The sequence below is a fragment of the Saccostrea cucullata genome, unplaced genomic scaffold (genome assembly GCF_032062105.1).
Source record: "Saccostrea cucullata isolate Sc308-1 unplaced genomic scaffold, CSIRO_AGI_Scuc_v1 ctg634, whole genome shotgun sequence".
Taxonomy (NCBI): Eukaryota; Metazoa; Mollusca; class Bivalvia; order Ostreida; family Ostreidae; genus Saccostrea; species Saccostrea cuccullata.
The window spans coordinates 214,530-235,158 of record NW_026932503.1 but is presented as its reverse complement, the minus strand read 5'-3'; the positions used below and the strand labels follow the sequence as shown (position 1 = coordinate 235,158).

Here is a 20,629-nt window from a genome sequence, read left to right as displayed (position 1 = left end):
TTGCACATGCAAGCTGTGTCTTTTTTCATGTGTTTCTAATCACACTTTTAAAAGATTTTCCATGAGTATCTAATAATGTGTTGCACTAAATGTGATAATTAAATCACTTTATATTCTATGTGTCATATTCATAAAATAGAGAAAAATATAAGGAAATATTTTTATTTAGATTCTCCTAAAACTATTAATAGAGGTTGCATATTGTTTAAGTAAAGAGATTGAAGTTTCTGAATTAATTAAGACATTTGATATTGAAAAAAAACAACATGTTAAACTTAAATTCTTTAAAAATGATATATCCACACTTAATTGAAGAATTAATTGGAAATCTAGGTAAACTAAAATGTTGTCAAGATATATTCTAAATGTTCTAAAGATCAAAGCATGACTTTGTTCAAATAAATTTTATTCTCTGTCAGACTCAAACATGATAATTGAACAGACTTCTCGAAATCAAAATATATTTTAAAAACTTATCTAATTATTGCATGTCAACACTGACACTTTTATTATATGTTGTGAAGTGAGCATGCACTGTAAGTATGATCTACAAATTTAATGCTGGCTTGTGATAGAACAGTGATGTTTTATGCTGCATGCTTCTCTGGTAAACAGTCAAGAAGGGGAGAAAAGGTGTGTAATGAACTGCTGTGATTTAGCCAATCAGCTTCAGAAAATGTGACCCCCTAATTTACATGTGGATTTAGTTAACCAATCAGCTTTTCAGAATTATATTAAGTCTTTATGGATGGCATCAAATTGTAAATCTTCATCTGCTTATATAGTATTTTGCCAGTGGTAAACCAATGGCTTTAATCAAATCCCCAATTTTAATTGCCATCATTTTGGCTTTATGTTGCACAGTTCATTTAATTTAAAATTCTTGCAAATTTATTCCATGTCTTTTTAATTGGCTTATTTTTCATCTTATTTCATCTTATTAGCAGTTTTCTTTTACTGTTCTTGGTTCATTACTATTTCTGTTTAAGAAATACTGTTTAGAAATTTCAAACTATGTTGCACACCATTGTATTAATGCATTCACAAATCTTCACAATTTTCCAAAGTGTTATATTCCATGTTTGTATAAATTTGTTTTGTAGACCAGTAATACAAATAAGTTTCTTGTCACACATCACATTTTAAAAATCAAAAATGCTGCCTGGTAGCTTTTCTCCCTACAGATGCTTGCCATAAGAACTACAGTGATTAACTTTCATGCATGTATTTAATGAAGAAGTATGGATTACAGTTCTTGATGTGTTTAAAGTACATGTATAATTGAAAGAAAATAGCCAATTTCTCCAATCTTTGAAATTCAAAAATATTCTGCCAGAATTTGCTTGTACATAACTGTGTGTAGAGACACAGAGGACTATAAGAAGTACATATTATAAATTTTAAATCATTTAGATATTTTGGGTAAAAAATTATGGTAAATCTTTGTGAGGAAAATGCAATACCATATGTGTTTTCTTATTGTTTCATTTACTTTATTCAGCAGTGTGTAAAAATTCTGTTCTCCAAGTGGATGGAAAACCATGATTAACATCAACTTCTCTACAAACCTTATTAATAACAGTTTTCGGTTATATTTTTCATGACTTTCTATAAGGAGAGGAAGTGGTGCAATAACAAGCTATAATATTTGTGAAAAATCTCTCGAGACTTTCAGTTGGTTAAATGAATTTTACATTTAAATGATAAAATTTTATCAAATATAAACTTACTTTGACTTTTCTATCCACAGAGTAACAGTGAAAATGAAAAATCTTCTAAATGGTAACACATGGCTGTGGGAAAGAGGAAAATTCATCACAAGAAGATATCTAATACAGGTAAGGTTTCCTCACCAGTAAAAAGGACAGTTAATGTCAGGTAAAGTCCAGTCATAATAAATGAACACATTTTCAGAAAGAAGAGGGAATATTAGGGAAGATAAGAATGTTGAATGATTTAAGAGTCATTGAATATATCAACTTATTTGTGACTGGTTGGTAGGGGTGTCTATTTCTCCATGGCACCTGATCCCACCTCTGATTCTTCTGGAGGTCCATATTTGCTTTGCTCCCATGGGCTTTGAGCTGAATAATGTTCATTTATTTCCATATTTCATTCTTCCAAATCTCCAGGAGTTGTACCAGAAGTTTCTAGATGGAGAGGATGTGTCTCACATTCCCAAGGAACAGGACCCTTTCTGGGAGCCCACTGAAGATGTACTGGTGGGGACCTCCAATCTCTTCCTCCAGTCTCTGTCTTATTGTCTGGACTTCGAAGACACTCTCAACATCTCAGATTACAAGGGTCAGGAGGAGGGCCATGTCAAGGTCAAACTGGAGCCCTGTGACCCCAAGGGCAAACCTATTGATGAGGAGGCATTTGTGGATGATCCTCGTGAACTACTTAACAAACCTTATAATTTCAAGGTATTTGAGAAGCATGATCTTTTCATAAAATTTTGTTAAATTTGAATTCTTGGATTTAAGATATGAAGCAAGAATGATGTTTTCTTTTTTAATGAGCACATTTTGGTTAGAATTATTGTCTAATTGGTTGAAGCACTGGAATGAAAAGAAATTTGAATTCAAACTTTTGAAAATACACAAGAAAAATAAAATACGATCTTCTGTTTTAACAGCTTACTATTGAGAATGCAAACATCCACAAATCCAGATTCTCTAAAGGAATCTTAGTTAAATACTCTGTAAAGAACAATGGAAAAGTGGAAGAGGTCAAAACCCAGACTGTGAAGAATACTTTGACCCCGACCTTCAACCACTCCAAGGTCATCTCCATTCCTAAGCTGAAGCAGGAAAACCTGGATTTCTTTGAGTCGGGTTGCATCACACTGTCTGTATATGGGATACAGGAGGACACACTGCCAGACCCCAAACTTCTGAAACTCAACACTAGGGTAAGGATATAATTTAACTTGTAGGGGAGTATATAGATGGTGTTTAAATAAGATCATTACAATATATACCGGTACTTTAAAATAGATGAAGGGATATTTTTTGGAGTGGGTGGTAGGTGTGATGAAATTATTTGCATTAAATAAAGATAAATGAATAATTTCATGCGTAAGTGAAAGTATTGGCTAGTACAGTATTGCGAAAAAGTTACATTTATGCTTTTAAAAAATAATTTCTTGTGATGACCATCATCTGCATTTCTCTGATTGTATAATAACCTTTTTTTGGATATATGGATATAGACTTAAATTATTTTTATAGAATTAGGGGTTTATTTGTCAGTATTGTGAAAGTTAATAATAGAAAAAGAAGTACATAGAAATAAATTGCATGGCATGTGTATAGTGATGTGAATAGATTTTTCCTCCCTAAATTTTTCCCCTTGAATTTGATAGCTATATGTATTGCTAACATTCCAGGAACATTCCATGAAATATTAAATCCAACTGTTGTAAAGGGACTAAAAAAAGGCTGCATATCCAGCTGGTACTTAAAGGGAAAAAGAATTTAATTGGAGTAAAAACTGTAATATCAAATCTCTAGGTTTAGGTTTTCTAATTTATACTTACCAAGGAAACCTTTTGTTTCCAAAATATTGATATGGGAATGCAAATAATTAATTGAAAGTTCTGTTTCAGTAGTTTGTGATAGACTATGATTCTGTTTCCAGAGAATGTACATATTTGCATCCTTTGCAATCACTATGTAAAATATATATACAAAGAGAATAATTTTCATTTTGCATTACATTGAATTTTAGTATTTCAAAAAAATTAAGTTGGATATGCAGCAAGTTTGATCCCAATGCAATATTTCCCAATTATCAGAAATAATCTGTGCTTAAAATTGCATTACATGTACCTGCTTTTGTTATTTAACATGATCCATTGCTTCTAATTTTATCCAGTCATATTTGTTATTTTGTTATCTAGCAATGTAGATGTATTGAAAAGACTTTTATGTAATTATTTTGAATAGATGTTTTAAATTTTTCTTGTATTTCTTTGCTTGAAAACCAGGAATTAAGAGAAGCTTCAATGTACCAGGTATTAACAAGAGCACCAGTTTATCAATAGATAATCACAATATTACTCTAACATCAAACTTTAATGTCATTATATAGCTTTGAATAACATTTAAGAAAGTTGATACATGTATGTTGAAAAATATAAAATTTCAAAAGACATTGAGCAACACATCATTTGAAAAAAAAATAAATGATTAGATATAATTGAAAATACGTACATGTTAAAATATTTGATTATGAAGTGAAATCAAAATTAATATAACATATCCTCTTTCTTAATTGAATGTGCATGTTGATTATAGAGGGAAAATGACTGAATGTTAAATTTTTGATATATGACAGGAGTTAAGAGATGTTACCATTAATCAGGTATAAGATCATCATTTAATTAGATACATGCAGGCATGTTTTTAGGCCAGGCACCAGTTTAGGAGTCATTAAAACACCAAGAAAAATAGGAAGATTTTGATGCTTTCTTCACTTTTTATGTTGCAATTAGACCATGTTTAAATTTGTTATTGTTATAAGTTGATTGCACAGGTAAATAGTATCATTTTTGTTGGGGGGGGGCTTGAAAAAAAAAAAACTGCAATTTTTTCCTACCTGAAAAGATTTTGACAAAAAATGTCCAAACTGGAAAATCCCATATGGGATGGGGATTCAAAATTTTCTTCACAACCAAATTTTTTAATTATACCCCCCCCTCTCCTTGATACTACATGCCTGATTGCAGATAAATGTACCATGCATGTTACTGAGACTGCTTTATATATTTATTCCCGTACGAATTAGGAAATGTATGATAAATTAGAAATGTTTTATTTCAGTTTGCTTGTCTTTGATATTATTTGTTGTGAATGACACAGATTGAACATGTAGCATGATTACAATATTGTAGTCTTTAGCTTTTATAAAACCAGGTTAGAAGAATTTTTTTTTTTTTGCCTGAAGCTTGAAATATTCTTAAAAATCACATCATTCGTGATGACCACAGTTTTTATTTCAGGGCCAAATTTTACTTTTTCTGGTAGACATTCTTTTAAAAAAAATTCCGAATGAAATTTTTTTTTATAGAAAATATATCTCAATTAAACCTCATTATTATCTAAAAGTAACTTGTAATGTCTTATTGTGATGTAGGAGTTGCGACAAATGGAGAACATGGAGAACTTGAACTCCCAGGCCCACGCCAGCGGTAGGCGAGGTACGATGTTTGGTAACGAGATCGCTTCTGATACCTCACATCTCAAGACAGAGGTGGTACTGTTACAGAGGAAGTACGAGAGACTGCAGCAGAAGGAACGACGAATGCAGGTAGGGGATGTTCATCCAGCGTTAGTTTTGCAACATGGTATTTGCGATAATTTTTTTGAGTATTAATACATGTAGTTGCAAAGTCGTTGATTGTGGCATCTACTGGCATTGACTAAAGAATTCATTACTAATGTGACCATTGAACTGTGGCTAGACATAATTATTTTACTCCAAAGAGCATGAATCTGGACTTTTCTACTCCCATTTTCTTTTTTTTTCTTATAGCAAATCTGTGAAGAATGGTCTAAGAAACCTGATGGGGAGAAGCAGTTTGAGCCATTCTTCCGAGCTGTTTCAGCAGCCGCCAATAGCACAGGAACCAGACTCAAGACGAGAGTTCAGATGCTTAATCAGGTTGGTAATTAAAAGGTTAATTAAATATTTAAAATAATCTTTTTAAAAAGTGATGTTAAAGCCATCAGTAGCAATGGAAAGTGTAATTCTTGATCTTGAGCCACTATATTGGCAACTTTATTTTTGCAATTTTTTCATGAAATGAATTGTCTTTTTCCTCTCATGAAGGACAATATTTTGTGTGCTTTGAGTTTCTATTAATCAGTCTTTTTTCCAGTTCACCAAAGAGAATTTGTTATACCTTTGTTTTTTTACATACAACAGTTCTAAACTAAAAATTCAATACACCAAATATGTAATTTAAATCTTATAAAAATGTCGGAGCCTTTACACCAAGAAATTAGAATATTTCATTGCTCATTCTCATATAAAGGGTGTTAAGAAAGTTCATTCCACAATTTTTTTTTATTTTTGAAAAGAAATACGATGAGATGATATTTACATGTTGTGATTTTTCATTTTTAGAGAGTCCATTCTTGTAACTGATATGGTTTTAACTGTCATTTGTTGAAACTATTAGGGGAGGGCAAGTATTAAAACAGATGATGTCTGTGAAGAAAAATTAGGAATGATGCATATTTTTGACGTATTCTAAGCACTCAGGTCAAAACATTCTTTAAAATACAATGCAAAAAATATCAAGTCAGTGAAATTCAAAGTGGCAAACCTATATTTCTTTTGAAAAGTGATTTATCATTCTTATACCTATGCTCATCAGATTGTCTGGTGCAAGATAAGCTATAAAGAAACATAAGTCAATCATCCAATGTTTCAACTCAAAATGACCAGCATTTCTGTTATTCGAGTTCTTTAAAGATGTTAGATATATTTTCATATGGAAGAAAATCCCTATAACTTCCTGCTAGAAACTGATTGCTATAAATTTATAGCACACTCTTGTTATGTTGACAGACCTGAAAATTCATCTCTTTAGTTAAGAACTACTTTGAATTTTTTGAAAATATATCATCATGGAACGAACTTTCTTAACACCCCTTAGTTACCTGTACATAGGCATTATCTGCTATTAATTAGTCCATGATAGACAAATTTCATAAAGATTGTCTAACAAGTACTTTTACATACATACTCCACATTGCAACAAGGGATACTTGTACAGTGTATACTTGTTTAGTGTTTAAAAGGTATGACAAAACAATTGTAGACAGGGTTCTTGGGGCATATCAAATTTGTCAGACCCCCAAACCAGTCTGCTGCTCATGCATGCTTTCAGTTTGGGTCTAACAAAAAAGTTGTGTCCAAGAACCCTGTTGAAATGTAAAAGCTTTATTAATACTGGACTGCTGTGAATATACCTTTTGTTATATAAAAAATTCTTTTTCAATAACAAATCTCAAATTTCCTTCCAGATGCTAAAGTTGCAAAAATCTGTTGCACTGCCAAGTTACAAAGATAAATCTTCCCCAGTAAGACTATTTGAGCACTGCCTCATAACAAAAATAGCTTACAGTGCATTTCTTTAAAAACAACTTGTATCTCAATCTAACTCGAGCTAAACTTGCTGTCTTCTTGACTTCTTTGCATAATTAACAATGACAATAATTGATCAGGAGAGAGAGAGAGAGAGAGAGAGAGAGAGAGAGAGAGAGAGAGAGAGAGAGAGAGAGATTTGTATTATTGAAAAAGGACTCACTTTTTTTAACGTAACTGATGCTTTATTGCATGGTGCTTTTACAGAAATATGTACAGTTGTGTAACACTGAATGGAGTTGAATAATAACAAGTGATATTTAATATAAGCCTTTATTTTCTTATAAATATTATTATGAAGAATTTTTTTTATAGTTTTTAAAATCAGATTTGAAAATCAGATCAATGTTATCATTAGCTTTAGCAATAACAAAATCCAACTATATGTAACATATATTTACTAATTCCCATTAGCTTTTGTTGCATGGTAACTTGAGCAGAGTCCTCTTTATATTTAAGATTTAAAGTTCCAAGATAATTTTGAGAATTTTTAAGTTGACAGTTCAGATTTTGTTTTGTAAATTATTTACATTTAAGTGATTTAACTTATATTTCTTGTTGGATTTTGTCAATGTTGCAAGGTCAAATCCCAATGTTGCCTTGGACTATTCCTGAAAAGGCCTATATAAATCCAAGTCCATATGTTGAAAGTAGATATTGATTATAAAAAGATCTTTCATTACCTCTGCTTACATCTCTTGCACAAGATCTGCTTAAAAATTCTAGAGCAAGTATGAGCTATCACTATTATCTGGAAAAAATGATAAGAAGATCAAAACAGACAGTACAAATATATTGATCAATCACAAATCCACTTTCTACTCAAATACTTTATGCCTTGTATTTTATCTATAACACCTTTTTTGTATTACACATTTTTAACCTCATCATAGATTTCTCTCTCTTAATTAACATAATAAAATTTTAAGGAAAGAAAAATTGTAAAACTGTGTCTTTAACTTTTAAAATCATGTATTTTTGAAAAATGAACTATTAATGTTTTGATGCAGATGTTACATTTACAAAAAGAGGCTCCTGAATTACAAAGGCAAAAAACAATGGACCCTAGCATGCTGTCAAAGGTTTAAAAAAATTTGAAAAAGCAATTTCTCTCACAATCTGCCTAAATAGATGTGTTTGGTGCTGGATTTTGCTTTAAACTAACATATACATGTAAAATAAAATCATCGCATTTCACATCCATCCAATATCAATTTTTCATGAATTTAAATAATATTCATCACATGATTTTAATATTAAATGCATAATATTTCATAATAATCCTAAGAATACATATTACTAATCTTTCTAGTTCACAAAAATATTTAAACTAGGTGGCTTGACTAATAATTGAACAAACGGTGCTTTCAAGCTGTTTGCTTCAGAAGGAATCCCCATCTTACATCATATCATTTTGCAAATCACAAAATGCACGTCATTCAGATCATTGACAGGGTATCATTCACAATGTCATCTTGAGCGAGCAGTGCAGTGCGTCTTGGGGCCTTAGCTTTTTGGAGCTTATCATTACATGTAGAACTTGTTAAGCTTTACCAAATATTCAAATAGGTTTTTCAAGAACAAAAGTATGTGAGGCAAATGGCCATGGAGAAAAGCGTAAGATCGCCATATGATTATCAATAGAATTTGTTAACTTTTTCTCAAATGTAAATATTCAAACAGGTTTTGCAAGGGCAAAAGTACGTGAGGCAAATGGCCATGGAGAAAAGCGTAAGCTCACAAAAGACGTTACCAATTCCTATATTTCACATATCTTGACTTTTTTCTAAACTGAAACTCAACACAGGTTCTGAAACTCTTGACAAAACAGGAAACTATACTTAACAACTAAGCCTAACATAAATTATATAAAACAGACAGTGGTTGAATTATTGAGTTTAATAGAAAAACGGTTCAGAAATGGTGCAAGTTATAGCTTGCAGTAATTCTGTGTTGAGTTTCAGTTTTCTATCATTTTCACCCGACTATTTACTAGCATGTTCAGCAACATTATTCTATAGTTTATAACTATAATGCATGCATTTCCAGGTAAGTGGGTTATGTAAAATGTAGAAGGCTTCCCATCTCTTTATAATTTATTTCCTTCATCCTCTCAGCCTACATAAAAAAACTGTTACCCAATCTTTTTGGTTTTTTATAACTGTTTTTAGCATAGCTGGAATGGGAAAAGGGCCATGGAAACGTGGATTAAGGGTTCACGTTATTAGTCCTGGTCGTTATAGTACTAGTTGGATGAGGAAACTTTGGGTCTCTTTGATTGTGTCGTCTGCTTTTTCCAGGATGGCAAACATGTCGGGGACGGGGATACGATAAGTTTATTTGTCTTTGATGAAAATGAACACGAATTGGCACAGGAGGCCAGCTTAAATAACGGCGTTGTTGACTACCATAAAGTATCCAAGCACCATTACCCGGATCTGCAACTAACCAAAGCCAAAACTGATGTAAGATTAGGCGTCACTTCCGGAATGGCGCACGCACAAAGAATGCGTTTTAAAGCTTTTTATGATTCACTACCCTCTTTTCGTTGTACTCGTAATCCCTAAGTTTAGGTCAGAAATGTTAAAAGATTTTTTGCATGAGTTTCTAGATTTTTGTTGTCCACAAATGTTGTATTTTCCTTTTTTCAGTCATTTTCTTGCTCTTTCTTCATGTGCCTTTTTTAAGAGTGAAATGTTATAATTGTAATTAGTGTAATATTAAATTTTAACAATATTCTTAGCATTCACCAAAATATGGATAGGGGATCTTGAAGTAATAGAAAAAATTCATCCTAATATTCCCTTTTCCCCCAGAAGAAAATGATTAGTGATTACATGTATTAGATTAAAGCTAACTCAATTAATTTTATCAAAATAATGACGACTCTTTTTAAAACCAAATCGAGGCTGTATATTTGTACTTTTTCCACAGTCTGTGATAGAAGAGAAAGACGAGAGTCAGGGAGACCAAGATTCATTTGGCTCTGTAGACTTGGCACCGTATATGAACCCAGGCTCTGAGGACCGCAATAAGGGGTTTACACAAAACGGCAAAAGGACAGCTCTTCTCTCTGATTTAAACACCAAGAGAGAGGTTATTAAACCGGCGCGAAATGCAATAAGCGAGTATTCAGTGAGTCGATATTCCTGCCCTCCCCCTAAGATTTTTGCTTGTTTCCCTATAGCTTATTTTTTGTTTTTATTTTATAACGAAATAATTCGAGACAGCATCCCATTGAGACAAAAAACTCCAACTACTTTGGGAAAAAAATTCGAAGCACTTTTTCTGATTTTCATTTTTAATAGTTTTAGTTTGTGGTGGCCATTAGTTTGTCAATTTCCAAGTTTTTCTTTTTTTCTTGTATTTTTGTGTTCTTTTGTTTTAATTTAGTTCTCAGATTGTTTTGAAGAGTTTCAATATTCAATATCGAAGTGTGTCAAAGGGAACTTGATATGATGTTCGGTTTTCTGAGAAAAACTTGCACATTGCAAAATTCCATTCCTATGATTCCCGAAGTAGGATGAACTAAATTCATATTCAGACAACAAATCCTGAATAAGTGATTCAACAACAAAATCGGGGAACCAATCAGAAATCGTCCAAACTCCTTTGAAGGAGAGAGACCAATTAAACTTCGTTTGAAAAGTTTGAAAAGTCGGAAAAACGACTTTTATGTTCTTTATGTCGTTGTAACCAATGCGCGGACATCTTGCTTGTCAGTTTTGGCATCTACTGTTGGCATGACAACCTCTCTATAGCATGAAAATGTAACCAATTATATATATCTCGGAAATGCATGCATGCAAATGTGGTTACAACGTATTATCAGCACATAACAATAACGTTCATCTGAATATAATCACAATATATAATTCAGTTCAATAATTTTGTTTTATGAACATATGTTTTATAATTTTATAGATTCTACGTAGATATATATTATAAAATTAAACAGAATCTTTTGTTATATATTTATTTTGTTTATTTTTTTTCATTTCAGTAGATATTTTGCAACACGTTTGTGCATCTAGATTTGAAATTTTCATTTTGAACAGTGTGCACACTAGTCTTGTGAATGTAGAAATAAAATGACGATTTCGTGTGATTTTCAGTTAATCAAATTGTATCCGAAGAATTTTAATTTGATTTCATGTTTCGTTTAATTAGGCAAACAAAAAAGCACCAACGTCGAACGGAAAGCGCCCAAGTTCTGCTGAAAACAACAAAACGGAAAGTTCTGCATGTGTCTTGCAGTGATAGGGTGGAACCTAAATATCTTTCTCAAACTGTTACATTTATGACTTTGTATAATCCTATTCTGTTATATTGTTTGCCGAGAGTTATTGTATTAAGAATATCTGTGATATAAAGGGGAATGTCACTTTTTTCCTAAGAAAAGGCCCCGTGCAATGTTATCTTTTGCAATACTTCTTACTGTTTTCATTGACAAGTCAGCATCTGAACATGTGTTTTAAATATATTTCATCAATTATGTGATATCATACAATACTCGTTCAGATGAGCGTACGTTAATTCGGATACTCTGTTATTACACACAACTAATAATCATGATCAATTATTGGTGTTATATGCGATGGTTTCCGTCCATTTTGTTGCTTAAATATCTTGATTTATTTTATTCACTTTAAATATATAATTTTCATCTCTTTACAAAACTTTTCTTTTGTAAATATACTGAAAGATAAATAAATCAGTTTATTAATTCACGAACACTTTTTTGAATGTTTCATTGTATATGAGAAGGTTAAGAATATCAATTAGAACTTTCGAAGGAAGGTAAAGTCAAATTGCTGATGTTAAATGATGTAAGAGAAACGCAATGGCATATGTACTGATCAATATGACTGCACCTTTTCTGTAGTGTAAAACTTCTTTGCAATGGACCGTTCAACTGCAAGGTTTGTTTTCCAATTAACAATTTGACTGACCTGCAAAGCCAAATTTTCCATTCCACTGCAATGCATTACTTATTATAGCTGCGTTTAATTTGTAACTTCACATCCTAGGTAACTTTCTTTTTTAAAAAGTGCAGGACTAGATTTCATAGGAAGCATAGTAACAAAGAAAAAACGCGAGTCTTGTTTGCATATTTCAATGGAATGGTGAGGGAATAACTGCATAATTTGCAAACTGAATGTGATTTTATTCTTCAAATAAGAAAAAATATTTTTAGAGGGATTTTTCAAAACTTTGATATTACAGATAACTGGTAGTATCACAACTAAATGTATTTATGGCACGCCAAATTCATGAAAATGAGCTAAACTTAGTTTCACGGTCGATAAACTAGGTTTATCGGTTGTAAACTATAGTTTACGGACTGTAAACTATAGTTAACAAGGTTAATCTATATTTTACATTTCTAAACCAAAGTTAACCCGATAATCTATGTTTCAGAACCGTAAACTATACTTAACACTGAAAACAATCATTTGCGATTGCAAAAATTAGATAATCTGATAAATACAGTTTCACGATTTGTAAACTATGGTTTACAACTCTTAAACTATAGTTAAGGATCTGATAAATAGAGTTTCACGATTTGTGAAACTATGATTAACAACCCTTAACTATAGTTCACGATTGTAAATTATAGTTTACAGACGTGAATCAATGTTTATCAACAAATTCTACTGTTAACGTTTTATTACAGACAGAGAAACTTAGATTAGCATTCGTAAACTATAGTTAACAACCGTAAAATGTAGTTTTACAGATGAAAACTATAGTTAACGAATTGTGAACATAGTTCACGGTTAGTAAACTATAGTTTACAGTCAATAAACCTAGTTTATCAACCGTGAAACTATGTCCAGCTCATTTTTGCGAATTTGGCGTGCCATATGTATTATATTTTGAAAATTAAAATCGACAGCTTTCAATGAAAAAAAGCATGGTTGTAGCATCAAAACAAAAACAGAACCTTCTTGATGCGTAATGCGCCATTTTACTTGTAAAACCAATTATTCATTTCGGATGTTGTATAACTTAAATATTCCCCAAATATTTTCCCCCAATGTTATCTGTTGCAATGTTTCTTATTGATTTTGTTGTCAAATCAACATTTGAACATTTTTATAATTTAACGAATATTATCAATTTCATCAACATTGATAAATCAATATAATACCAAACAAACCTCGTTTAGATTTGCATGTGTTAATTCGGATGCTCTGTTACACACAACTAGTAATCATGGTCATTAATTGGTGTGATATGAGATGGTTTTCGTCCATTTGTTGCTTTAATATCTATTTTTTTTTTCACCTTAAATATATGAGTTTCAGTGAAAATTTTGCACCTCTTCACAAACCTTTTCTTTTGTAACTATACTGAAAGATAAAAAAAAATCATTTATCAATTGATGAACAGTATTTTGAATGCCATGTTTAAGTATGTTCAGCATTATATAAAAGGATTAAGAATATCAAGCGACTAGAACTTTTGAAGGAACAGAAAAATATTGCTTATGTGAAAGGATGCGAAGGGAAATTACAAAGACATTGCACCGAACAATTTGACTGCACTTATTCTGCAATGTAAAAATTGCATTGTAATGGGCCGCTCGTTTTGCAATAAACGGTTTGTCTGTACTAATATTTTGAAAGATTAATTGGGCTACAGTATTGCCATTAACAATTTGACTGCGGGTACTCGTGTCCTGCAAAGCCAAATTGAAATGAACAGTATGGGTGCTTTTTTTCTGCAGAGTAAAATTGCTGATGTACATCGCAGTGAAACATTCGACTCTGCTTATGCAAAATGAAATGGCGGTTTGCACTACAGTTCACAATTAAACTGCACCTTTTCTAATATCAAGCGGCCATTTCTATTACTATGTGTGTAAAATAACAGTCTGCAAGATTAATTTTGTAATGATATCGCAATGAATAATTTGACCACTCATTCTTTAAAGTGAAATGACTGATGACATATTGCAAATGACAACTTGACTTCACTTAATCGGCGAAGCCAAATTCCTGATGTCATTTCAATGATCAGTTTGGCTGCACTTTAAAATATAAAGTTTCTGCAAAGTAAAATTGGCAATTCAATGACACAGCAACGTTAAGTTTGACGTACTGTGTTTATTCTGTAAGTTCTCATTGCTTACGCAACTGCGCTTAATCTGCAATGCAAAATTGTTCGTGCCCTGGTAAGGTGCAATATGACTGCGCGTATTTCGCAGAGGTAAATTTCTGTAGCAATATGATGAACAGTTTGACTGGGCTTATTGTGCATAGCAAACATGCTATCCGGGCAACACGGACCTCAAAAAGTATCAGAGGTAGGATCAGGTGTCAAGAAAGAGTGATCATCCCCTGCCGATCGGTCACACGTTTGTTCTTTGTCGTGGTCCGAGAAAAAAAACGAAATAAAATCCGTAGCAAATTCAGTATAAATATGGCCAAACAATTGTATTAAATATTTTATATTCTTATAAAGCATAATTTATTAAGGAACTTTTGATGAGAAAAGAAATTTCTTGCAGTGACCTTGGATTCGACTGACTACATGCTCATACTAGTATATTGCTAAGCTGAATTAACAATAAATGTATATAATTTTCATTCATATATTAATCTAATTGATCTTTAAATAAAAACTCCATACATATACTATATTTTAACAATTATTTGAAGTTTTACTGATTTGAACTGAATGGAAACTATCATCTAAACTATATGATTAACCAGATATCCTCAATTTTTCCATGCCTTTATACACGAGTATATCTCCACGATCATTACACATAGTGTTTATGACTCCCAGTCGGTAAAACACGCGCAATATCGCGTAGTACGGTCAGTTTCCCCCGAGACAGTCTACTGACAGGTAAGTTGACATTACAGCAGTAAACAATGGACTACTGTTTATTGAGCATTTAATCATTTCTTTGGTCGTAGTAATGACTTTTTTTCTGATATTACCTACCCTTGGGTAATATTCTAACTTACATGTACATATATAACTTCATAATAATTAGTACACAATTATATTTACACTTAGTATGGTATGTTGTCTAATCGTTACTCCGTTCAACTCACAAATAAAGGGAGTGGTTACAAGCACTCTTCCTAGATATCTGATAACAATTATATTGGTGCTGTTAACGGAAATTATGAGGTATATTTTGATATCTTCACCCTATTTTCATTCATTCTAATTTACGAGAGAGAGAGAGAGAGAGAGAGAGAGAGAGAGAGAGAGAGAGAGAGAGAGAGAGAGAGAGAGAGAGAGAGAACCCCATTTCTTCATGATCACGTTCAGGATCTGTTTTCCTACAAATGTGTGCATTCGGTTTAAAGCAAAATTCAGTCGTCACAAGGGACAAAAGACCAAACCAACTTTATCGTTTTTCGTTAATCAAATACATTTATATACAGTTGTCAGTTCTATTAGCGTTTTTCATCCAATGAATTTCGTTGATGTTGTTGAATATTTTTCACTGTCTCGCGATTTTTAAACATGAAAATTTGTATTTGACAATGAAATCATATTCGGAACAACGTTACACCAACCATAGCTAACAGAAATGTCACTTAAAGAGCACCGGAAGTATATATCTAACCCCTGATATCACATCCGGAATAACGATGAAACCAACCATAGCTAACAGAAATATCACCCAAACAGCACCGGAAGCTGCGGCAGACGGTCGTGAATCTTTTACACTAATCTTCCTTCTCATGGCAACAGATGTTTCATTTTTTAAAACCATAAGTTCTTTTTTCATCTTCACAATTTCTTTAGTTAATGTTTCTTCTTTGGTGCTTGTGTACTTTGCTGCATGAACCTTATTACAAGGACACATGCATCTTCTTTTAGCTGAAATAAGAAGAAGAAGGATTTAAATTACAGTGACTTTAAATACTAACAATTCTTTCTTTAAAATTCGTGGTTTACTTTTACTTGAATTTGTGTCTGGAAAGTTACTAGGAACACTTTCACATAAAAATAAGAAATTATTACTTCCATTCCAAGATAGATTAAAGTCCAGGCTTTGTGATATCACTGACAGCTGCTTTTTCAATAAAATGAAGACGAATTATGTTTACGAAGACACCGAGTTCTATCAATCAACTTCCACTTATTCATAGTTTCACTTATTCATAGGTTTGAAGAGCGATGAAAATTATTTCTAAAGACACTTTTGGGCTGCAAAAAAAAAAAAAATTTTTGTTGGAAAGTTGCCTTAACAGCGACCTTACTGGGTCTTTTTGTTAAAACTTTAATTTTTTTTTTAGAAATTCCTTATTCGTAATATACGAAATATCTTAAAAACTCTACATATAGATCTTTTAAAGTTACAACCAATGTACCTATTTAATTTTTAGTTGTTCTTTCAATATTAAGAAAAGCTAGAAATCTTTCTCTTTGGTATCGTGAGAATTTTTCAATTATTTTGTGATACGGTATTACAGAGGGCAATTGAAATTCGTGTTTTTCATAAGCCTAATTACAAAAAAAATTATGATTACTGAGGCATGATACTTTGAAATATGAACTTTTCATTTGAAAACAAAATCAGTCGCTAAAACAAGTTAAGCTTAATTATTTTTGTATACAATGGCTTATATTGATTTTGTTTTAATAATGAACAAGACATGTGTATTAGCTTTCAAATTTTTTCAAGATTGGGTCGGAATCATAATCCACTGAAAGTTGGTACATGTTCTCTAAGAAAGCTATTCATTCAATGTACACATGTCAACCAGAAATGTGAAATAACTAACGTACTAATGAATAATGTCATTTTTTTTAAACTCACATATATCTTTCAAAGAAATGAAAAAAAAACATGAAAATTAAATGTCAGATTATTAGTACTTTCATTTACCGAGTAATCAAGAACAATCAGAATAAATTTTTATTCAAACTGTCAGCAAAAATAAGAGCATCAGAAGATAAGCTTAGGGACAAACCGTCAGGTGCCATTATGATATGAAAACATATAAAAGCCTAAAGATAAGAATGAAGAAGTATCATTACAAACTGAATGCTATTCACATCCAAGGCCATTAAAAGCAGCTGAGACGATCCATACTTTTGCGTGTCACATTACAATTAGCTGTGTAAATAATTAGTCCTTAAGAATTATACTAGTGAAAAAATGTCTAAATAAGAATAATAAAAAATAGTGAAAAGTATAATTTGAAAAATAGAGTATGTAGGTGTTTGGTCCTTTTCGTATTTATTATTTATTTATATTAATTGTTATAGATATGTTAATTACACTTTATCTGCAAATCTTTCTTTATCCATCCAATCACACGAATCTCGATTTCCACGTCGTTTGTTTGTTGTCTTTGTCGTCCACTTCCCCATGGAGAATCAATATCGAACACGTAAGACATCCTGGTAGGTTTCACTCTCCAGACGTAAACGTATTCTCAAATCCAAATAAAACAACAACAAAAATATTAGAAGGTGTATTCAATGAATACTTTACATAAAAAAAGTGGATGATATACCACGTAATCTGAAGCTTAGGTCCAAATAAAACAACAACAAAAATATTGTTTTGATAAAAAAAAAAACAAGATGTGGATTGTGTAAAACACTATGAGCCCAGCTGCAACAAAATTCAAAAAAGCTATTTTTAGCAGATAGGTCACAGTAAAAATCACAAGGCCATTGACCTTGATTTCATTTTAAAGAAAATAAGGAGTGGAGCATGCACATCAAATATGAGGTCTATATCTCTTATGGTTCAAAAGTTATGGCGAAAGTTCGAAAAAAGCTATTTTGATCATATAGGTCATATTCAAGGTCACAAGGTCATTGACCTTGGTGTTATTTCGAAAGAACTTAATTAGTGGAGTATGCATACCAGATATGAAGTCTCTATCTCTCAAGGTTAAAAAATTATTGCGAAGGTTAAAGTTAACAACAGACAAACAGGTAAACAGACAAACAGATAAACAGGCAGACAGACAGGACAAAAACAATATAAGCCCCCATCTATCGATCCGAGGGCATAAAAATCTATACAAAAGGAAATCTGTAATAGCTGCAAGCAATTTCTGGAATTTACGCTAATATCGATGAAATGTAAAATTTTTCAGAGTTTCTCGAAGAAGAGGACATCACGAATAGGATTTCATAAGCTTTTACAACTTTTTGTGTATCTCCTTTTAAAAACATATGATAACTTTTATCATTTTAAAGCAAAGACCGGTCAACAGCTTTGCTGTAAAGCAAAATATCTAAAGATCATTGTGTTGTACAACAGTTTGTCTGCTTTGATTAAATAAGAGCATAAAGGTACTAGTATGAGAAATCTACAGACAACATGGCCACAACATACCAAAACCTGCACAAGTAAATCTTTTGTGACAGTTTCACTTGGAAAGACCAATTTTGGGGTTGTGTTTGTATGTTCTCCAATCTTTGTTGTCATTCCACTCGAGTTTACTGCATTGTCAAGCGTCCAGGCAAGGATTCTGACTCTAACTGCATATGTCCCAAAATGATAATACTCGTTTCTTCCCCATCCGTCCATTGCACTTATTATTGGATCTAAACATAATAATTATTATATTTTTAAAATATTGATAAATCTGTTACAGATCCCCCCCCCCCCCCCAAAAAAAGAAAAGTACACAATATATGTATTAAATCTTACATAAGGACTTAACCCATAGGCGGACATGAGAAGCATTGAATGCAAACGTCAGACTTCCAGTTTGTAAACCACATCTAAGACATGCAGGCATCCCTGTGGATAGAAAGATACCGGTATACTAATAAGAAGCAATTGGATATAATTTTATTTTGGTTGCAACGCGTCATTTGATTGGATAAAGAAATTAATATAAATTGTAAAACCTTGGTTTTCCTACGTCAGAATTACTTGTGTCAAAAATGTATCAATTCGCTGGACGTTACATTTAAAATATGAACAATTTGAAGACGTTTTAAGTGAGTTATTGTCTTGTTTTCTATACTTAATGATTGAAAAATAAGTTATAAGGAATGAATAAAATAGAAATCCAAATAATAATACAGCTGTAACTTGGGTTGGAGCAGTTTACGCTATTTATAAACAGCATCGCGGTTTGTAAAGCGTTAACTGTCCGCATCCCAGGTTATACAGTATAAATTGGATTGCTATTTAATTCATTCCTTAAAAAAGAGGAAATTAAGTGAAAAATCGTTGTATTGTCTGACATTTTGAAAATAATCATTGATAAAATATTCGTTTACAAAGAATTCTTTTATCGCTACCCATAAATACCGTTTCCTTCTGAAATCAATCCAGGCATCCTAGAAAACGGATTCACTGGTTCAGCTTGTACTACCACAATATCTGGATGCATCTTGACTGGCACTTCTAAGTAAGTCACAACTAAGAAAAATATTTCAATTTGTTGAAGTTCATTTTTCGCATAAGGGAGAGGTTTTTAAAATGTGTTTAAAGGGACCTGGACACTTTTTAGGTCTTTCCACCTTTCTGTGGAAAGACCTATTGATTTCCTTCTGTTTCTTCTTTTCCATTATTATTATTTTTCCGCCGTGTGATTTTGAGTTTCAAGATGTATCGAAGAGATTTATAGTCCATAAGAATGTACTCTTTAAAAGATTATTGCAGTTCACCCTGCGTAAAAGAACCTTGACCCCTTTTGAAGTTATTGCCCCTTTCACAAGAAATGCTTGTTATCGCTACTCCTCTGTAACCGTAAACCGTAGAGGTATGAAACCTTCACCAATGTCTTCGACTAATTAAGGGGACTCTTCAATCTATTCATTGCGAAAGCATTCGGTGACCCCTTCAATGAGTTATTGCCCCTGAAACTTTTTGAATTTAACAAAAAATTAAAAATTTTCAAAACAACAAGTCGTAGAGACATGGGACCAACTGCATATGATTCATTGACCTTTGTCCTTCAAATTCATGTAAAGGTCAAAGGTCAAGGTCATTCCAAAAATGAGAAATTTAGCTCTTTTTATATCTCTTTTGTCTTTAAACATATACTTAATGTCTATGCATCATTAATATGTACTCTTAAAACTGTTTCAAAGATTTCACTCTTGTCCCCTAATATTAACCCTTTCAAAAGTTATTGCCCCTTCTGCGGAAAACCTTGTTATCACTACTCCTCCGAAACCGTAGACTGTAGAGACATTAAACCTTCACTAATGTCTTAAGGGTCTTTAGGCCTAACTTCACTGTATAAGTGCAAATGGATCTGATGACCCCTTATATGAGTTATTGCCCTTTAAGTTTTTTGTACTTACTATTAAACCTTATAACTTGAAAACTATAAATCATAGAAGCATGGGGACAACTGCATTGTGACCCTTGACCTTTGACCTTGAATATTTTTCAAGGTCAAAGGTCAAGGTCATTCATTTTTTTTTTTAATTTTCATTTTTTCTATGCTTTAAGGGAGTTTTGGTTTCTTTTTCTTGGAATTTAATTTTTAGTAGTCCGATATAAAAC

At 32.1% G+C, this 20,629-nt stretch overlaps 1 protein-coding gene across 11 annotated transcripts in view; it reads left to right on the top strand.

The window, feature by feature from the left end:
• The window catches only part of LOC134235301 (kinesin-like protein KIF28), a 29,517-nt gene extending 17,625 nt beyond the window's left edge, over positions 1 to 11,892 (top strand). The window contains exons 19-28 of one of the 11 annotated variants that reach the window (XM_062717424.1): positions 1,751 to 1,838; positions 2,133 to 2,426; positions 2,639 to 2,914; positions 3,992 to 4,018; positions 4,342 to 4,368; positions 5,140 to 5,313; positions 5,539 to 5,667; positions 9,459 to 9,623; positions 10,093 to 10,293; positions 11,329 to 11,892. In XM_062717424.1, coding sequence (XP_062573408.1) covers positions 1,751 to 1,838; positions 2,133 to 2,426; positions 2,639 to 2,914; positions 3,992 to 4,018; positions 4,342 to 4,368; positions 5,140 to 5,313; positions 5,539 to 5,667; positions 9,459 to 9,623; positions 10,093 to 10,293; positions 11,329 to 11,418 — 1,471 coding nt within the window. In that variant the 3' untranslated portion in view covers positions 11,419 to 11,892. The other 10 variants (XM_062717429.1, XM_062717428.1, XM_062717422.1 and 7 more) reach the window with 10 other exon arrangements.
• The last annotated feature ends 8,737 nt before the right edge of the window (positions 11,893 to 20,629 follow it).